The sequence below is a fragment of the Penicillium alfredii genome (genome assembly GCF_028826965.1).
Source record: "Penicillium alfredii strain IBT 34128 chromosome Unknown utg000005l_segment0_segment0, whole genome shotgun sequence".
Classification (NCBI taxonomy): Eukaryota; Fungi; Ascomycota; class Eurotiomycetes; order Eurotiales; family Aspergillaceae; genus Penicillium; species Penicillium alfredii.
The window spans coordinates 2,195,179-2,216,179 of record NW_026622702.1 but is presented as its reverse complement, the minus strand read 5'-3'; the positions used below and the strand labels follow the sequence as shown (position 1 = coordinate 2,216,179).

Below are 21,001 nucleotides of genomic sequence, written 5' to 3'. Positions count from 1 at the left end.
CCAAGATGAGGCTTGTTCCGTTTCCATGGCTGGTTTACACCACCATCATACTCATACCGCTCACTTGGGCCGCCGCGGATGCAATCTGTGGAAGCCAATCGTCGACGGGCCAAACTCGATCCCCGAACCCAGCCCAGGCCATCCAGTCACATATTACAGAATTTTGCGCTATGCGTAACAAGCACCCGACCGCTCTAAACCAAACTTTGACTCGGAACTGGACAATCGACTTTCGTGTGGTAGAGATAAGTGCGGAGGCTGGACCCTCATGGGACTGTTCTACCCTATCCATCGCGAATACCAGAGATCAAGCTTGTCGAAAATCTCTTGAACAACTTTACGATCAATGTGGCGAGAACGGCGGTATATTTCGCTCAGATGACTGTCAGGTCTGGACATTAAGTAAGAGTCCACTCGAATACAGAGATGTTGTGATTGACATTATTGTTCTAGGCATATATGGTAGCCCTAGGCAATCCATGAATACTCTTGTGCCCCGTGGATCGAACCCCGATTATTTGAGTAGCAAGGAAGCAAAGCAACTTTGTATCAAGGGTCTTGGTTATATGCAATCCCTAGTTTCTAACTTGGACTCTTGTACCGGCAACGAGGTACCTTACCTTTCCGAGAGTACATTAAAGGACCAATTCACCATAAACAGCTATTCGCGACCCGATACCATATCCAGCGTTATCAAGGATTATGGAGGTAGCGTCTCTAGAGCTGGACTTACAGAGGTGGAGCTACTCGTCAAAAATGACGCTGGCCTTGTGTTACGCACTGGTCACCTATGATTGTTAGCTGGAACCTGAAGGTATACTTCTCTCAAGATACCAAGACACGTGGGTCTTTCCAGTTATGCTAGAAGGACAGGGGTCTTCTAGTATTAACGATATCCGGCCTCGCAACCGTACTGTTGCCTTATTCGTTAGGCCTTACACAGGCTCGGGTCTGTTGAGGTATCGAGGAACGATTAAGGTGAGGAGTGCTTAGTGATAGAAGTACCGAAGGTGTTTCACCACTAAAGGGGTTATCTTGAGAGGATCATAGTGTAAACGAGACAATCTGAGTTAAACTGGTAACTGAGGTTGATAATATGAGTTGAACGCGAAGAGCTAGATACACGATGAATGAGTGTCCTTATATATCCTTCGCCGAATATTCCATACCCTTGTTTATGGTATACTATATACGGGCATATAGTAGTCCTACTGATATACTATCCGATATACTATTCCTTGGCAACGGATCGTGGTATATTGCCACGTGATCTATACCCCTGTTGTCTTGTATCATCACCGCGGGGTTGGTTGGCTCTGGTTTTCTCTTGTACCCCTACTAGCGCGAGTGAGGTGGCTTGGTTCGTAATATCATCTCCCCCCTCTTTTAGATTTTCGCCCTCGAAAAGTCCTTAAATTCTTAGTATGATCTTTTTAGGTACGTTCCTATAATATTGTTCCGTTATATCCCCCCGTACTGCCGTTAAACCGAAGCGTAACAAGTACGTTGATAACGCTCGTTTAGGTGATAGGATTAAACGAACTAGTCGCCCTATAGATTTCCCGTGCGATTATTGTCTTATTCGCGGAAAGTGTTGTATTATAAGTCCTTTCGTGAAGAGTAAAAAGTGTTCGACTTATGCTCGTTGCGGGTATACTTGTGAGAGGAGTTTCTATATAGATAAGGAGTAGGATGACTTACAATAAAATGAACGAAAGTTGGCGTCCGATCTCGAGGAGGCCTAAAAGCAATTTCTTTAGTATTCGTAAAAGATAAATAAAGCGATAGCGAAGGTCCTTCGCCTCTAAAAATATCAACAATTTCTTAAGGAACGTGGTGGTCGGATGTTGGATCACGACTAGTTGATATTGGATCGGTTAAACGAAGAGGATCCCTTTACCGCTAAGGAGTTTCGTGATTTTGATCGGTTAGCGGAGCAGTAGGAGATTCGTTAATTAGCTACTACGTCGGGGGATACTAGTCTAATAAGAATAACTTAGTCTCTGGATCAGATGCCCCCTAGCTTCTAGGGCGTCGAGGCCGCGATTGTTGAAGGAAATTTCGATCTGTCTATTAGTGAAACTGTCGAACCAGCTGGGAGTAACCTGTTAGGTGCTTAATAGGTTCCTATATGTTTTCAGCGGTATTACATCCTTTCTATTTAATAAGGTAGTAAGGCTTGCCGCTGATACGTTTGTTGTCCAGAACTTCTTCGACTTCATATTCGTTTTCGGTTTCTTCCTCGATTCCTATATTAGTAACGAGTTCGGCGTTTTCTGGTGTAGGTTCGAGTAGCGAGATATAAAAGACTAGATAGATGCGTTGTATACTATTAGGTAGATCCAAGAGATATATAATTAGTCCCCTTTTTCCTTTAATAGTGAATGGTCTAATTCTTAAGTAATCGAGTTTGTTACTGGGTCGTTTGGTCTTAATGTTTCGACGTAGGAGATATACTTTCTCTCCCTTTTTTAGGTTAGGTCCCTTCTAGTAGCGTTAGTTATAATATTTTTTTATACGGAGGTTAACAAATTCGATATCTCTAGATAGCTATAAGTGTAGCTGCTTAAGTCCTGTAGCTAAAAGGTTGGCTGATTCTGCGATTATCTATTTGCCGATTGGTTCGCCGATGATTATGGGATTATACCCGTAATTTGCGAAAAATGGCGTCTCGTTGGTTGTTAAGTTTATTGCGTTATTATATACAAGTTATGCTATTAATAGCAATCCTGTCTAGTTATTCTGCTGATAGTTAACGTGGTATCTTAGGTATTGCTCGAGGGTTTAGTTGACCCTTTCTGTCTGTCTATTGGTCTACGGGTGGTATATAGTAGAGAGTCTATGCTTAATATCTATAAGGTCCGCGAATGATTACTATATATTCGATATGAATAGCTTGTCTCTATTAGACGTGATTTTGCTTGGTGTGCCGTGGTTCGCGAAGATATAGCGAAGTAGTATATTCGCTATTTAGGTTGCGTTGATCCGTTTAATCGTTAGGATTATATAAGCGTATTTGGTTAGTCTATCGATCACAACTATAATTATATTATATCCGTCCGAGTCTGGTAGCTTCGTGATAAAGTCTATAGTGATCTATTCCTAAGGTCTTGTAGGGGTTTCTGCGGATTGTAATCTTCTATATTATGTGTGTCTTACTAGTTTGTTTCGTTGATATATATCGTATTATCGAGTGTAGTATATGATTTTTTGTCTTATATTCGGAAAGTAGAAATTACGTGAGATCTATTCTATAGTTTTCTCGGTTCCTATATATCTATATATAGGTATATTATAGTAACGTTTGATAATCTCTTCTCGTAGTGATATTAGAATATATATTAATCTATATATATACACGAGTCTAGTTTTATCTATTGTTAACTTGTTGTTTTCTGTTAAATCCTTAAGTAAATCTTGTATTGTTTAGTCGTTAGTGGTGGCTTCTCGGAGCTGTTTTAATAGCTTATTATCTTTAAGTTTAATAGTTGCTGCGAGGATTTATCTGTTGTAGCCGATTAATCCGTCCTTATTTTGTTTAAGGATCGCTGGGTCTGCTGCTTTAGTATTAAGCTCGTAATCTGGTCGTCGGCTTAACGCGTCGGTTTAGCTGTTCTCTGTTCCTTTGTAGTGAATGATTCTAAAATTATATTACGCGAGGATTTTAGCCTATCGTGTTTGTTATCGAGTAAGTACTTTAGTCGTCGTGAAGAATATAAGGTTCTTATAGTCTATTTTGACTGTAACTATATATTTAGCTCCTTCCAGGTATAGTCTCTAGACTTAGAATACTAATACTATAGCTAATAATTTCTTATCGTGAATATCGTAGTTAAGCTCTACTACGATTATCTTTCTTGACTAAAACGCGATTAGTCGAGGCTTGTTATTATCGCCTAGTTAGGTTAATTGTGTGTCTAATACGTAGTCTAATATATCCGTTTTAATTATGACTAGTTTCTCGTAGTCGAATACTACGAGGATTGCGTCTTCCTTAAAGAGTTCTTTGAGATCTTAGAACGATTTTTCTGCTACGTTATCCTATACGAAGTTTTCTTCTTTTTTCGTGAATCGGTAGAGTCCTATTACGATATATATATAGCTTAGGATTATTTGTCGGTAGTAGTTAGCGAGTCTAAGGAACTTCTAGACGTTCTTAACGTTACGTGGCGTTGGCTATTCGTGAATGTTTTTAACTTTCTCTTTTTCTATACTAAATCTTTTAGTGCTAATGATATATTCTAGGAATCCTGTTTCCTGGATATAGAATTCGTATTTCTTGAGTTTAAGAAATACTTTGGCTTCTCTAAGTTTCTGAAGTACTTTCTTATTGTGTTCGATATGGTCTTTAAGGGTCTTGGAGAATACTAAGATATTATCTAAGTAGACTATAATAAAGGTATCGAGATATTCGTCTAATATAGTATAGGCGAATCGCTGAAAGGATGTTAATGCGTTAGTAAGGCCGAAGGGTATGACTGTGTATTCGAAGTATCTAAACTTAGTCCTAAATACCGTTTTCCACTCGTGGCCTATATTAATCCTAATACGATGATACGTATTGGTAATATCGTATTTCGTGAAGTATTTTGCTCCCTAGATCCGATCTTAGATCTTATGAATTAAAGATAATAGGTATCGGTCTTTGATAGTAATCGAATTTAAATATCGATAATCTACGCAAAGACGTAGATTTCTATCTTTCTTTGGAACGAATAGGATCGGGTATCCTGCTAGTGAAGTTAATTTACGGATATAACCTTTTTTTAGGTTTTCGTTAATATATTCTCTTAGTGCCTGAGACTCTTTCTTGGATAGCTAGTAAATTGGTTTAATAGTAGGTTTCTTGCCCTCTACTATATTAATCTTGTGGTTAAATAGGCCGTGCTCTGGTAGTACCCTATCTGCTGGTTTCGTAAAAATATCCTTAAAGTCTTGATATTCTTTTGGAATTTATGGTTTTTCGTTAGTAGTATAGACCTACTTTGTTTCGTGCCCGATTATAACGTAGTCTCGTAGTTCATCGTCCGTTATACCTAGTAATTGTTCGGTTATCGTGATAACGCTGATATCGCACGTCTACGTTTTGTTTTTTTGGTGTTATCCTATAATCTTACTTATAGGACTCTCTTTAAGTTTTCCTTCGTAGGGACCCTATATATCGTGGTACGCGTCGATTAGTGAGGTGGTCTTACTTTAGGGCCGAGAGCTTCTTTTAGGTTCTTTCTCGTAGGAACTCTGTTGGATACCGGTCTCTCTATAACTCGGTTCCTTTAGTTGTGTCGTTAGATTCTTTATAGTCTAGGTTTTGTATGCCTCTTTGTATAGGTATCTATCGAATTCGATTTTTTCTATCTACTAATTAATTATCGGATTATACTTCCGTAACTAGGGTACTCTAAGAACTATATTATATTCCCCTAATTTAGTAATATCGAAGTTAATTAATTCAAAATACTTATAGATTGTTATTAGGATATTTCCGCTTTCGTGCGTAATTCCTGGTCTAAGACTTTCCCCGTTAAGTCCTTAAATCGGTATCGGTCGTGGCTTCGCGTAGCCCTAAATTTGTATCTATTATTAGTATCAAGGGTTTATAAAGTTGCCTGCGGCTCCCGAGTTAAGCATCGCTTTAGTCGCTTAAAAGAGGATGCTAATATCAAGCTTTATATACCTTCCCTATACTATTGCCGCTATCTATTACCGTCCTTCTAACTGGTTATTAGCGCCTTATTTATAGATCTTTTGTCCGTTAACCTATATTCCGGTAAACTCTGGTTTCTATCGAGGTTTCTTTATCTAATTTAAGGGTCGTGGCTCGATACTGTAATCGAGCTTACCTTAGTAGTGGATTAAGTAAGTATCGTCGTAGTATATAAATATTAATATAACCTAGTAGTCTAGGTATCGTGCGTGTCCTTTATATGCGTATCGTGGGTTTGGATAGGGGTATCCGAATTTTTTGTCGAGTCGAGCTGTTAGTCGTTAAAAGTCCTTATTGTATATACTAACGCTTCTTATCTATCGGAGTTACTATATCTCCTTAAGCGAGTCTTCGCTTTTCTAGGGGTCTTCTTAAGGCGATTCCGGAGTCTCCTAAGAAGTCTCTTAAGGTTTAGACGTTACTAGAATTTCGACCGGTGTTTCCAAAATACCGTATCCCTAGCTAGAGGATTCTTCTGATAGATCTAGCGAGTTATTGTTCTTCTAGGGACTATTCTAGGTCTATCCTTGACTTTTAACTATTTCCTAATTAATTTCTAGAAAACCTTCTAACTCTTTTTAATTAAGTATACCGTTATTGGTAAACTTTTCATGTATTACGAATATGTCTTCGTATCTTAGAACCGGTATCTACGCGGTACTTAGGTTTAAGTCATATCTAGTTGCTTTAGGGTCTTCGCTAAGGGATTCCTCGTCCTAACGGTTATCGTTCGTTATATAAAGTTGCTAAGCTAGTACTCCGGTAGTATTATAAGCTCCTCTATCCTACGTGGCTCGTAGTTATTATCGCCGATTACTATTATCTAATATTTTTTTATAGCAATCCTTAATCTAGTGGCCTGGCTTACTATAATAGAAGTAAAGATTCTTTCTTTTACGTTCCTTTTATTCTTTGGTCGGAAGTCTCGCTACGTCGAGCTCTATAGGTCTTAGTCTATAAAGGTTATTGTCGTACGATTCCCTTATTGGTTACTACCTTTGCTCTTGTCTATTGTTATAGCGGCGGAATCCTCGTGGGATATATCTGGTATTATTCTGTCGTGCTTCTTGTTATTATTATCTATGTTCGTAAAGCCGGTTATCGAATTTAACCGCTATCTCGATCATCCGGGATAGATCGGTTAGTCGATTAATTTTTATAAGTTTATCTTTGACTTCTTCCTTAAGTCCTCGTTCGAATAGCTAAATATATATATCGTTATTATAATCGAGATACGAGATAATCTACTAGAATTCAGCGGCGTAAATACTAGCTAAGCTGGTTTATCGGATCCGTTTAAGTTGTCGCTCTACGGTTCGTTGCGTATTAATATCCCCGAATATCTATTCGAGTTTTTTTTTAAAGTTAGTATATAATTAGAAAATCGCTTAAGTTATATCTCTCTAATTTAGTTGCCTTTTCTCGTTAAATTCCCTAATATAGGGCTCGAACTAGTTAAAGGCTTATTCTCGAAGATAGATCGAAGTATAGATAACCTTATCCGTTTCTTCCACGTAGTTAATAATATATAACTATATATCTATCTAGGTTAGGAATCCTCGAAGCTTAGATCGAGTTCTATCGAAGAAGTCGGGTTTCGGTAGTTTTATAGACGCTACGGGTCTAGTTCTCTCCTAGATAAGTTACTTTTAGAGCTAACTAATTATATCTATAAGTTACGCGTTAGTCGGAGTAGATTAGCTCGCGGAACCACGCGAAAGGTTGCTAGTACTATCGTTACTAGCTATAGTTATCGAAGTGTTAATATCTCGTATACTATGATTTAAGACGGGCGTTTAAAGTATTACGTACTAGTTATCTATGATTATTAGCTAGAACCTAAAAGTATACTTCTCTTAAGATACTAAGATACGTGGGTCTTTCTAGTTATACTAGAAGGATAGGGGTCTTCTAGTATCAACGATATCCGGCCTCGTAACCGTACTATTACTTTATTCGTTAGGCCTTATATAGGCTCGGGTCTGTTGAGGTATCGAGGAACGATTAAGGTGAGGAGTGCTTAGTGATAGAAGTACCGAAGGTGCTTTACCACTAAAGGGGTTATCTTGAGAGGATCACAGTGTAAACGAGACAATCTGAGTTGAACTAGTAACTAAGGTTGATAACATAAGTTGAACGCGAAGAGCTAGATACACGATGAATAAGTATCCTTATATATCCTTCGCCGAATATTCCATACCCTTATTTGTGGTATACTACATACGGGCATATAGTAGTCCTACTGATATACTATCCGATATACTATTCCTTGGCAACGGATCGTGGTATATTGCCACGTGACCCATACCCCTATTGTCTTGCATCATCACCGCGGGGTTGGTTGGCTCTGGTTTTCTCCTGTACCCCTGCTGGCGCGAGTGAGGTGGCTTGGTTCGTAACACCTTGTTTTTGAAAATGACTTTAGCCGCGAAAACAAGTTTATTTATGCCTACAACAACAAAGGCAACCTCGGCCCTGGTCGCAAAGCTCCACAGCACTGGTCCACCATTGCTGGCTACTATTGGAAATCCCTAAGCCTACCAGGAGAACCCGTGCCGGAGCTTCGGTGGATCTATCGAGGTCCGGTCATCAACAGTATAACCAAGCGTGCCATGAACACAATCCGGGCGGCCCGAGACAATCCGACAAAGCCTATAAAACTCGGCAGATCTGACCCAGAGTATTACATCGTGCTAGGCACTCCGAATGGGAAAGGTGTGGTATGGCTTTTGAGAGAGCATCCGGAAACCCTACACGCATTCGTCAAGCACGTGTTCGTGGAAGAAAGACACATAATGTTTGAATTGGAGGATGTGAATGGGGATCCGGATATGACATTGATCGACGAAAAGTGCTGCTCCTCAACGCATTCATCTTGTGTCATACAATGATACTTCTACTTCTTTTTTGAGTCTGGAAGCCTACTCTTGTACACCGAGAGACCAATTTCTTGATGTCCGATGCAAGGCTATAGAATGTCTTCTCGATGTTGATGTTGTTCTTGGCCGAGACCTCCAGGAAAGGGACACCGAGCTCATCGGCAAGCTGCTGGCCCTGTTCAGTCGAAATAGCTCTCTTCTCCTCCTAGTCGCACTTGTTTGTAATAAGGATTTTGTGTACTCCCTCGCTAGCGTGCTGCTTAACGTTGGTAGACCTGGACAGACCCGCGGATAACCTATATGGGTCGACCCGTGGGTTAACCTATAGGCGGGTCGTGGGTTAGACCTCTTGACCCGTGGGCGGGTAAAGATTTTTTTGATTTATCCCGCGGGTTAATAGGTTAACCTATTTAACCTATTTAGGTAGATACTTTGTTAACTATATAACTTTTATAAATTATATTATTCTTAGCTATATTTTTAGGTATTATATTTATTTTAGTTAAATAATTTTTTATAGTAATTAGGAGAATAATTCTTAAAAAATAATTCTAGAGAATATTATTTTAAATATTAATTAATTTTAATTTTAAAGCTTATAATTATTAAGTATTTATAGATATTTATAAACCCTACTAGAAATCTATAGAAGGCTATAATTATCTTTATAATTATTTCTTAATTTTTTTACTATAGTTAATAAGATATATTAATTATAATTATTAGATCTATAGTATTCTCTTTTTTATTATTACTAATTAATATAATCTTTTTATAAGTCTTTTAGGTCTTTTTTTTCTTTTATATAATTTCTAACTTATTTTACTCCTAAAACTCTTAAATAAATATAAATTGTTTTTTCTTAATTTCGAATTTAGTAATATATATAAATATTATTAGATCTTATATAATAGATATATTTAGTGCCTTTTATTAATAATAATAAATATTATATATAGAATTAAATAATTACTTAATATTAATATTAATAGCTAGGATCGAGAGAAGATTATAGATAAGGTTTATAAATATAGGAAATTTATATTAATAATCCTTCTAGAACTAATAAGATAGGATTAGGATAATATCTAGATAAAAAGCGGATTATAATAATTAATATAATATTTAAATAGATTAGAATTAATATCCCTATTAAAACTAGGGTTCTAAGATAAGCCTTAAAACCCTAGTTCTAATAGAGATAAAAAGATAGAAACTTAATAGATTAGAACTAGGGTTTTAAGTAATTATTTAGAATCTTAGTTTTAATAAAAATATATATAGAAATTTACCTTTTTTTAATATACTATATTATTTTAGACTAGGAGTTTAAGATAGAAGAATTAACTATTAAAAATATATTAAGCTTACTAGTTTAATAAGACTATTTTATTTTAGATAGTAATTAAAAATTTAGAATATTACTAGCTTAGTAATTTAGAAGCTAACTTTTAAGATTTTATTAGTATTAGATATTATAATCTATCTAAAGATAGTTTTAGCCTTTAATTTAAAAAAAATTAATCTTATATTAAAGGGCTAAGATAGTACTAATTATATAGATATTATTAAGTTTTTTATTATTTATTATAGAGTAATATTTATAGAGTTTACTTTTAGCTAATTTAAGGGCTTAATATATTTATTATTTCTATTTAACCTTCTTTTTATTAAGCTATTTAATTAATCTTTTAAGATAATTAAATAGCTTATTATAGATAATAAAAATAGTATAAATAGTAATATTCTTTATTTTTAAGAGGACTATAGTAAATTAGAAAAATAGCTAAATAATATTAAGAAGATAATTAATCTAATATTATTTATCTATATTAATTTTAAGATAAAAATAATTATATTTAGAGCAAAATCGATTAAAGACTAATTATAACTATTTTATATATTAGAGTATTAAAAAGGTTAAATTCTATCTAATTTAGATATCTTAAATTAGAACTAATTAAAGGTGATTAGGCTAGAGACTAAAAAAAGACTCCTAATATTAAGGGTTTATATTAATAAAGATTATAAGGTTTCTAATCTAAAATATAAAATAGGTTAGTATTTTAATTAATATATAAAGAGTATAGATATATATCTTTATAAGAGTTATTATAATATCTTATTTTTATATTTTTTAATAGATATATTAGATATATTCCTTAGACTAAATAGTTTTAGTTATCTTATTCTAAGGATTTATTTTTATCTAGCTAAATAGTTACTTTAAATTTAATTAAATTATATATATAATATATAGAACCTAAATAATTATTATTTTAGAGTTAATATCTAATAATTAAATAGAATCTTAGATATTTAAAATAAAGATAGAGTTATTTAATATATTATTAATTATTACTATAAATACTTAGTCTTTAATTTAATATTTCTAGAGGATATTAAAAAGGGTTATACTAAGATTCTATCTAAAATATATATTAGAAATAGTTCGAAGCTAAATAAAACCTCTTAATAATTCTAGTCTATATTAATAAAATAGCTAGAGATAGCTATAAATAGTTATTAAAATAGTAATATCTAATAATTAAGACTAATAAAGAGCTTAATCTTAAATAAAAGCTTCTAAAATAAATCTTTTTATTAATTTTAGGTTATTCCCTAGATTTAATATTATATAGTTTAATAAGAAAGGAGACTAAGAATAGATAATAATAATTAGATTATTTAAAGAAAGGCTTAGAATTTAGGATATTTAATAGTTTAAAAAAGAAGCTATAAAATAGTTATTATAGCGATTAACTATTATTTCTATAGCTCTTAAATAATTAGCTAGACTATTTAAGAGGAGTTCTTAGTCTAAGAAAGATTAGCCTATAAATTAAATAATAGCTATATAATATACTATATATTCTATAAGATATTAGATTATTAAATATTTAGTAAAATTTTAGTTTTTTTAGTATATACTCTAATTCTAATAGTATTAGAGATTTATTATCCTATTTTTAGTATAGACTAGATAATTTATAATCTTATTATATTATTTATATAGGAGCTTTAGCTCTTTTATTACTAAATATATAATTTAATTAAAATATAACTATATATTAATCTATTATAGACTCTCTTAGTTTATCTTTTTTATAGTATTATAAAAACTACTAATTTAGGTATTAAGCTATTAGTTTAAAAATTCTATTTTATTTATACTATTAAAAATTACCTAGGTCTTTTTCTAATTATTAGATTATTTTAGTATTAATAATATAATAAAAGGGAGGCTTTACTTAGTTTATTAGCTTTTTAGTAGTTCTAAGAGGGTATCGAGAAATTAATTAAAATAGAAAATAGATAATTTAAACCCTTTACTCTTAATAAGAGAGAGAGGGTATAAGATAGATAACTAAGATATAGAAAAGATATAGTAATAGTATATTAAAGTAAAGGACTTAAGATATAGAAAAATAATCTAAGGTAAATTATTATAGATTTAGGGGAATATATAGGTCTAATACTTATTTTTTATTAGTAAATAGAATTTAGTACTATTCTAGTACTGAATTTTATAACTAATCAGAATAGACTCTATTAATATATACAAAGTTTATTAGATAGTAAGAAATAGGTTAATAGATTAACCTATAGACTAATCTATTGATCTAAATAATTAGATATAAATAATATCCTAAGAGTTTTCTTTTTATCCCTAAAAAATTTTAATCTAACTAACTAATATTATTATTTTATATAAATCTAGAAAAAATATTTAAAATAATTCTTTTATATAATTAAGACTATAATATACTTATATATTAATAAAGAAATATTAGATATTAGATTTATATCTATTTTATTATTTCTAATATATATAGTTTATTTATATAAAAAGTAGTAGTACTACTATAGACTTTAAATATATATTTTTAGGTTTAGTATAAGAAAGGGTTAACTAATATCTTCTTTCGCCTATATCTATCTATTATAAAATATAATTCTTATCTTAAAGTATTAAATTAATAAATTAATATATTATATTCTAAATATATTATTATTATATAATATTCTTTTTATAAAGAGTTATAATTATAAGTTATATTAGAACAAAAATAGTATTTAATAATAGTATATTATTAAAAAAGGTAAATAAATTATCTATCCTAATTAAGAAATTTATGCTAAAATAAGTCAAAAATAGGTTAACCCGTTAACCCGCGGGTTAACCTATAGACGGGTCAGGATTTTATTGACCCGACCTATAGGTCGTGGGTTTAGGTTATGGGTCAAGATCTTTGACCCATGGGACGGGTCTGTCCATGTCTATCGGTAACCTATAGGAAGTTTAGATATTTATTAGTGTTAAGTACAGTAGTAATATAAAATTCATAAGGGTAAGAACCGAGAACGTATTAGAAATAAAAAACTTTTCTTTTACACTGAGAGTGTCGGAATTAAATTTATAAAATAGGCCTATGATTACACCTAGGAGGTGAGTGCACTGTATATGAGCTATGGGGCTGGATATAGGCGGTTCGCCCCCGATGTTGATCTAAAAATGGCCTGAAAGTGGGGTTCGTGGGCGAGTCGTAAGCCACAACGCCTATAGACCGCTCAATATGCGAAGACCACGGTTTCCCTTCTATTGCAAAAGAGAATTATCGTCTTTTGTGTGTCCAGAAACTGAAACTTCTCCTTCGCGTATTTCTAGTAATTATATTTATTTAGCTCTTTCCTTTAACGGATATATCTTATAATTATATTTATTTTCTATGTATTTTGCTGATAGATATATTTATTCATAACAGCTCCTTAAAGTAGCTACTTATAATAGCTGCTAGAAACTCTATCGACTCTAATTATACCCTTAAGAGAAAATTAATACACCAAAAACAATATCGTCGCAAAATAAACCTAATAAAAAAGATATACGAATATAGTAAAATATATAACGTAGATATATACGTGGGTATTCGCCTCCGGGAAACTGGCCAAGTATATATCCTATACTCTAACTCTTCTAGGTTTTAGGCATTCCTTACTTCCTAATTAGTAATATCGCGTAATCTTAGCTTTACGGTATAAGACTAACTTTATAGGGTTCATACTACCTAACCCTAAAGATTATTACGGACCAGGACCTAGAGAAGGCAGTGAAGCCTATAAATTGTGAGGGAACAGATTAAATATTGCTTATCTATACATACTCTAATTATATGCCGGTTTTTATTATTAGAGAATATAGAGGGGAAGCCATATCCATATTGTAAGGTTCTTGTAGGTTAGAACTGATGAGGTCAAAGCTGCACTGCAGTCGCACAGGACCTGCCTGAGCCCAGAGTTTCCGAATTCGACTGGCGTTCGAGAAGGTATGGCCGCAATATAGACAGATGCCCATTGACACTCGTATTGTCGCATTTTCGCTCCGCCAACGGCGGAAGATTTCTTGGTGTGAGGTACAATAACAATCTGGTTGTATATTAGGTATATCTACCATGGTTTCCGGCCGAAACGATCGGGGGACGATTGAGGACGATTGGGGACGATTGGGGACGATTGGGTGTGATTAGGTGGGGACAGGTGTCTCCGCACACAAAACGATTACCAGCTCAGGCCCCTCATCCGGGTGAGGTATTTTCCGATAAATAACTGAGATCGTAGCTCAGTGAACATACTACTGTACGCTCGCGATCGGGTTCTAGCTCGTGCCTGGAAACAATGAGTAGATCTTAGAAAGATCTGCCTTGGAATCTGAACCACCTGAAAAATTAAGATGGGTCCTATAATAAACTCCGGTCCCAGAATCCTATATTTTGTTCCCGGAAGCCATTACCGAGGCTCCCAGGGACTTTCTCCTCGTCTCCAGGATCAACATTACCATTCCTGGGGGCTACATATCTCCTGGGGACTGCTGCTATAGCTCCCGGGGGCACGCAGCGTCGTGCCTGGGAGCTTTGCCCTGGTTCCTGGGCTTAGCTTAGCTAACACAGTACAGTTCTCTGATACTACTGCATAAGATTCAATGAACGCACTCTGAACATCTTTTCCAATAAATGCGGTGCCGGAATACTCTGTGGTTTTACAGAATAATTCGATAACAGTTTACACCTCAGCCGCTCGTACTTTTACCCCTACAACACTGTCCCTGCCCTGCCAGTGGACAGGTGGATGCCGCCGGGGTGAGTTTGGGGTGAGAGTTGCTTTAGCGTTGCGTCCGGGTGAGGATGGGGCCTACGGCAGCTGCGGCACAAATGGATGTCGGTCGATTAATGAGTCCAGGCACTGGGTACGGCCAACAGAAAGCACGGGTGGCAGTAAACGAGGTCGGCCGTGGCTTTGGTACACATAATGCCAAGTCCGGCCACAGTGAGCAAGCGGCCTGCAACAGCGTCAATTGACCGTGTCATCCTTATATAAAAACGTAGAGATATTTTCAAGTATGCTACAGTATAAATCCAAAAAAACAGTGTGGCAGAAGTAAAATAGGGTCGCAGAAGTAAAACGGCGTCGCAGATCACGGCGTCGCAGATCGGAAAGGGTGTCGCAGAACCGAAAGGATGTCGCGGAACCGAAAGGATGTCGCGGAACCGAAAGGATGCTTTGCAGACTGCAGCCGCAACGGGGTCAGCATAAAACATGAAACACTAGTGCATACATAGGGGGATTAGGAGACGATTAGGGGACGATTCGGAGCGATGCAGCGACGGTTGGTGATGGTTAGAATGGCGGGGTGGGTGAGAGAGGGCGAGAAAAGCGGGTCTGACAACGAGCTGATTTTAGAGCGCGACACCTATTCGGGCTCCTTAGCCCTAACTTGCATAATGTTATAATCGTGGCTCGCAGGATACAAAATGCGAAAGAGTTCTTTCTCCTTTACTTATAACATGGCTTTTCCTATTTATACGTCATAATTCTCACAGTGCAAGCCATTTCATCTTCCACATTCCTGAAAATTCTAAACCACCACATATCACCTATTTCTTGCATCTAATCTTGAAATGGCTGCGGCAACTTCTAGCAAAACGAGTGTAACCCGTTCCGAGAGGAAGTTGGCTCACCAAAAAAGGGATCGTCGCAAGTCAAGTCTCATGAAGAAGGCGTATGAATATGGCAAGATGTGCAATGCGGACATTTGCTTCGGCATTCGGATTCGAGAGTCAGGTCATGTCTTTATATTTTCAGCGGATGCTTCGAACTTTTGGTCTTTTGTGGGCTCTCAGTTAGTACGTGAACGACATTTAACTGAAATAAAGGTTTCTAACATCTCCAGGGCTCTTACTACCCAAAGCCAGTTCACAAAACTGAACGTGACCTCTAAGTTGAAATGGAAGCATATATTCTACGACGTTGATACATATCCTCGCTCATTTGCAATTCTCTAATAAGTCGTATGTATGTTAGATTTATGAAGTCAAGAAGATTGTATGACTATTTATATAACTATTTGGGGCTCCTCAGGTTGTAGAACTTAGCCAACCGTGTGACCTGCGACGCCTATTTAGATACTGTCTTTTATCTGCTTACTGCTTTATCACTAGAGCATGAATTTTCCTCGGCTCACCCCAACGCTATGCAGGCGGTGCGATAAGACCATCGAATAGGGGGCTACTGCGGGACCCACCTTTTTAGTAGGCTGATAAGCCAATGAAATCTATCCTCACTGGGACAGCGGGATTGTCTAGCTGAGCAGCATCGCCATCCACTGCCGCCTCGAGACTATCTCAAGACTGGTCTGGGGCTAGAATTATTGGACTAGGAGAGAATTAGTACTAAGAACCAGCTCATATGACGTGATGTCTTCTGTGTGGCCTATGCTCTTCGGTGGGCCGTCTTGTGACTGATTCCCTCTCAAGAGGATTTTTCCATGAGCGGAGCCCTCTCGAAAGAAGTCTTCTGTTCTCGACCTCCCAAGTGGCCCTTGCTCTTGACATGCGCTAGCTAAAAAAAAGCTGTTGTCAACATTCTACCGTGTTACCTCCTACAGGATGCTCCACATAGCTCCATTATAGATACAAGATCAGACACTCATTCCAATACCGCTTCTGTTAGATTTCTCTCGGGGTGCTATACATCTTGTCTGCATTATGCTCTTGGTTCAAGCAACCTAGGCCTATGTATATCCTAAAAGGGGTATCTCATGAGCGACTAGATCCTACCATCTTGTACTGGGTCTAATACTCGAGAAGCCATCCAGAGCAGACACTTCTCCTTTAGCCGCGATTTTCGTTTTCTCATGCTCGAAACCCACAACCAAAGCATTACTCCCATCAGCAGTCGCTGCGCGGAAGCACTGGGCGGGCCTTAGGCTGAGTCAGGCAAGATTGACTAGCCATGAGCCCTGAGCCCTGTTCGTCATTCTTCCTGACAAGGGGCGATGCTCTGCTTCGAAGAAATCAATTTGAGTAATATGAAGATGTTTCACAGGCATTACCTGATACATGAAATATTCTCAAGATCTAAGGGGCCGATGCTCTTGAACCGGAATTTGTTCTATGAATAATCCGAACACAAGCAAGGTTTCTAGTGAAGGAATTTGACCTAGGAGGAAATTCTCAAGAATGGTACATTCTGGAGAATCTACTCTTATGACTTAAATTATTCTTGGGAAATCTTTCTTGAGACTCGATTCTTAAGAGGCTCTTCCTGTAACAATCTTCTTGGCCAACGAGTCTTAAAATGCCCCGCACAAGACAACTATATTCATAAAAATAGATTCTTGATGCTATATGACTCCTAATATTAACTTCTTACGTCGTATACGCTCTTAAGCCGATAAATGTCCTAAGAGATATTTTTTATGCGGCATATTCTACCGAGAAGATATTCACAAGAAGATGAAATGTCTTGCACTGTGACAATTATTACGTATAGACAGGAGAAGCCATGCTATAAGTAAAGCAGAGCAAGAGCACTTTCACATTTTACATCCCGCGAGCCACGATTATAACGTTGTGCAAGTCAGGGCCAAGGAGCCCGAATAGGTGTCGCGCTCTAAAATCAGCTCATTGGCTGACCCGCTTTTCTCACCCTCTCTCACCCACCCGCCCCATCTCCAGTCTGGGTGCGGTTGCGAAGTCGACACTAGTGTTTCATACCAAGACACTTAGGGCAAAATAGGCAAGAGAATGCATGACCTAGCACCGATTTCTATGCCTACCACCTTCTGGGACACGTACTTTTGTAGTCCGATCTCGTCATTCAGATTTAAGGGCGCTTCAAAGTATATTCATGCCTTAGGCGAACACAAAGGCGGTGTAGATAACCGCCTCTGATTACCTTTCTATTTCCTTTGTTTCCCCATTCAAGACTCAAACTCGCGCCGTGCTGTTTTGTTACCCGGACAGATTTCAGTATGTCTGCTATCCGCATTCAAGCCCAATCGCTGGACGACAAGCTTGTTGCAACAATCTCGAGGACACTCACCTCCGCTGGCGTACCGAATATTCTCTGGGGCAACTATTTACTGACTGTCTACGGGATCCCCACCATCGTTGACGTTTGTCTTCGCCCTCCATTCTAGGCAGGAAAGATGGCTGATGTTCAACCAGGGTGTGGCCTTCGTTGTAGCCGATGACTTGACCGCAATTGCCTCATCCTCTCTTCGGAAAGCTGGTTTTCCTGCCTGTGTGAAGGGCTTAAGCTGTCCTTTTTTAACCGCATACCAACGCCTGCCTCTTGCCGCGCATCTGCACATTGACGACGAGCTTGTGATATCGATATACCGCAAGTCGGACGTGCTATGGGAGCTTTCCTGGTCCGACCTCATTAGTGCTTCGGACCTTCGACTCCCATCAGCAGTCCTCGGCCGTGGTCGAGGGCGCTTACCCCCGAATGCGACTCTGTGCAAGTCCCACACCCTGTTCAATATTGCGAGGCCCTGATTCTGTTGCTTTGCCGTGATCACTGCACCAGATCTGCAAATTACTGGATGGCGATGCTGTCTTATATTCTGGAATATGTGGATGTGGATGAAACGGATGTTTTCGATGAGAACAGACTTGGGGGAAAATACCAGCCATTCTATCACGCCCTTAAAGGAGGAGAATGGTCACGGATGTATTGTCTTCTGGAAGAGCTTCGTAGAGACCTGATCTCGGAGCAACGTCTCCCAGCGAGGCAGGATTGTTAATCATCCACCAACAAGTGAACAAGACTAAATTTCAACGACTTTGGCAATGTCAAAGCCTTGAGCCTGAGAAAAATAGTATCCCCTTTGGTTAGAAACCACTCTCGTTTCTGTCTCCACGTCTCGGAAATCACAATTGAAATGTGTGTGACCAAAAGCCCAAAGCTTGACCACCTCTCGTTTCCAGCAGCGTTCACTTGACAAATTGGTCATGAAGCCGGAAGAGATCTTAGTGTGTCCATGTTTTGGGTCAACAATATTGTCGTGGACCAATGGACAGTAGTGGGTGAAGACAACCACTTTGCGATCAGGTTCCAAGCGCGAAATGGAATCGATTTCCTCATTTAGCCACTCAAGGTCCGCACGGTGCGCTTCTTGATGTGCTTCAACCGACCAATCCCGAATGTGATAAAAATCGTTCAGACCAAAACTGACGCTTTCCATCTGCGTTTGGGCCACTTGCGAGAACAAAGTACAGCCGAGGATGCTAAGAGTCGGTGAAAGGTCATAGCGTGTTTGATCGAGGAAAACAAGTTGGCCGAGCGGCTCGCTTCGATCATAAGACTCGCTGAGCCCAGCTTCGAAGCGTTTAATGCGTGACTTTGTTTCAGCCCAGCCGCTGTAGTATGGCTCGTGATTGCCGATAACGAGGAAGACGATGCGGAAAACTTCTAGTTGCCTACGAAGGAAGTCAAAGAAACCATCGTCCTTGACGTAACCGATATCGCCGATTAATGCTAAGTAGGGCGCCTTTGGGTCGACGTGGAAAATATCATATGCAGCCGGAGACTCCAGATGAAGGTCAGAGAGTATTTGGAACTGTGTCTCAGCCATCGGCGGCTAGATGAAGTCGAATTGTTGGGAGGTGGAAGAGTTGTTTCATTGTGAGGGGTACGGAGTTGCCAGCGCTAAATAGTGTTCGAGTTGGCGCCCACCGTCATGTGACAGAGAGGTATTGTCCTTGCAAGGAGGACTATAAATCGAGACCCATAACCAAGTGCCGAGAGATACTCATGGGAATCTTTTTCTAGATCGGAGTCAAACAGATCTCAAGTTACTACCCAGAGCTTGCCTTACCTACCATGTCTCAGCTGTCATTTCCTGAGTTGGAGGCAGCAGCTGGCTCCGTTATTGGAATCCTTCAAACCATGCCAGAATTCTCGAGTGCCAAGATTGCCGTGATAGGGGGCTTAGGTCTCTGGAAATACCTCCGAACCTATCGCACCACAGAGGTCCGTTTTCAAGACCCACCACAATTCGGGTATTTTCTGAAACATGCTTGATCAACCAGGACGTCGACTTCCTCATAACTGTCCAGGGGGCTCCTCAGGCAGTTAAAGATAAGCTGCTTGCTATGCCATCCTCCCCATTCCAACAACAGGCTCAGCTATTTGTCTACAAATCGTCAAATGGCAAATCAATTCAGATTGACATCACTCCTGATTGGCAGGTAAGCTTGGAGCCAGCCCTCATTCCACCAACCTCTAGTTAATGGCCCACAGTCACCTTATGTTCCATCGGCAGCACTGCCAGTATCGGCGGTTCGACGAAATGCTCTTCCATATATCTCCGAACTTGATCTGCTCGTATTTAAGATCAATAGTTGCGGATTACGACCCACGGCGGGGAAAAAGATTCGTGATGCAAATGACGCCGTGGAAGTGACGGAACATCTTAGCTCCAAAGGGCCTATTGTTTTGTCATCTTTCCAGAAGAATGCTGTGCTTCAAGGCCTGAATGATGCTATTCAATTGTCTGGCCATGACAGAGCATGGTGGATGGCGAAGCTGGGGCTGAAATAACGCCATTCATGCATCAATTGGATGAATATGGAGACATTCCATATGCATCACTATCCCAATCTATACGCGAGATTGTCGTTTTGTAAAGCAGGTCCTTTGTTGGCAGAAGGAAATACTTCTTTTTTTTGATGATGCTTTGTTCTACGCATTCCTCTGCTCTCAAAATGTGAATTCTCCTGTAGCATATGCGCATATTGGCCGGATTACTGGTTAGAAAGGTCTATCCGCCAGTGGAAGACGACGTTTAAGATGATATCTGGCCAGCCCGAAGAAGACATTATCTTTAAGAGCTCCAAGACGTCAGTAATCGATTTTCAGGGTTATTTGCCGAGTGTCTTTGGCTTGCTTCGGTCAAGGAAGCCGTTTCTCCGCTCACCAGCATGCTTATTATAACAGAAAGCACTGTTCTAGAAATTCATAGTTCCAGAAACCGATGCGAATAGTGGAAATGTATCTCTGATCCGCGGTCAAAATTTAAGAGGTGTTTGTCGCATCACTGGACTCGCAATATTGAGAGAACATTAGCTAAGAT

At 38.0% G+C, this 21,001-nt stretch overlaps 5 protein-coding genes across 5 annotated transcripts; 4 read left to right on the top strand and 1 right to left on the bottom strand.

Annotated features, from left to right (window-relative positions):
• Window positions 1–13,377: 13,377 nt before the first annotated feature.
• NUU61_004242 (uncharacterized protein) lies at window positions 13,378–13,727 on the top strand (the record flags this gene model as incomplete). Its single annotated transcript, XM_056654824.1, has 2 exons — window positions 13,378–13,536; window positions 13,641–13,727. Coding segments are annotated over 2 exons (246 nt in total), but the record flags the coding sequence as incomplete, so codon positions are not given.
• A 1,812-nt stretch (window positions 13,728–15,539) lies between these two features.
• On the top strand, window positions 15,540–15,969 carry NUU61_004241 (uncharacterized protein; the record flags this gene model as incomplete). The annotated part of the gene is made up of 2 exons (XM_056654823.1): window positions 15,540–15,764; window positions 15,943–15,969. 2 exons carry the CDS (start codon window positions 15,540–15,542, stop codon window positions 15,967–15,969), a joined length of 252 nt encoding a protein of 83 aa, XP_056512850.1.
• Window positions 15,970–17,893: 1,924 nt separating this feature from the next.
• On the top strand, window positions 17,894–18,422 carry NUU61_004240 (uncharacterized protein; the record flags this gene model as incomplete). Its single annotated transcript, XM_056654822.1, has 2 exons — window positions 17,894–18,037; window positions 18,090–18,422. The coding sequence occupies 2 exons, from the start codon at window positions 17,894–17,896 to the stop codon at window positions 18,420–18,422; spliced, it is 477 nt and encodes a 158-aa protein (XP_056512849.1).
• Window positions 18,423–18,694: 272 nt separating this feature from the next.
• NUU61_004239 (uncharacterized protein) lies at window positions 18,695–19,501 on the bottom strand (the record flags this gene model as incomplete). Its single annotated transcript, XM_056654821.1, has 1 exon — window positions 18,695–19,501. The coding sequence occupies one exon, from the start codon at window positions 19,499–19,501 to the stop codon at window positions 18,695–18,697; it is 807 nt and encodes a 268-aa protein (XP_056512848.1).
• Window positions 19,502–19,749: 248 nt separating this feature from the next.
• Window positions 19,750–20,469, top strand: NUU61_004238 (uncharacterized protein; the record flags this gene model as incomplete). The annotated part of the gene is made up of 3 exons (XM_056654820.1): window positions 19,750–19,899; window positions 19,959–20,117; window positions 20,170–20,469. The coding sequence occupies 3 exons, from the start codon at window positions 19,750–19,752 to the stop codon at window positions 20,467–20,469; spliced, it is 609 nt and encodes a 202-aa protein (XP_056512847.1).
• Window positions 20,470–21,001: the final 532 nt, after the last annotated feature.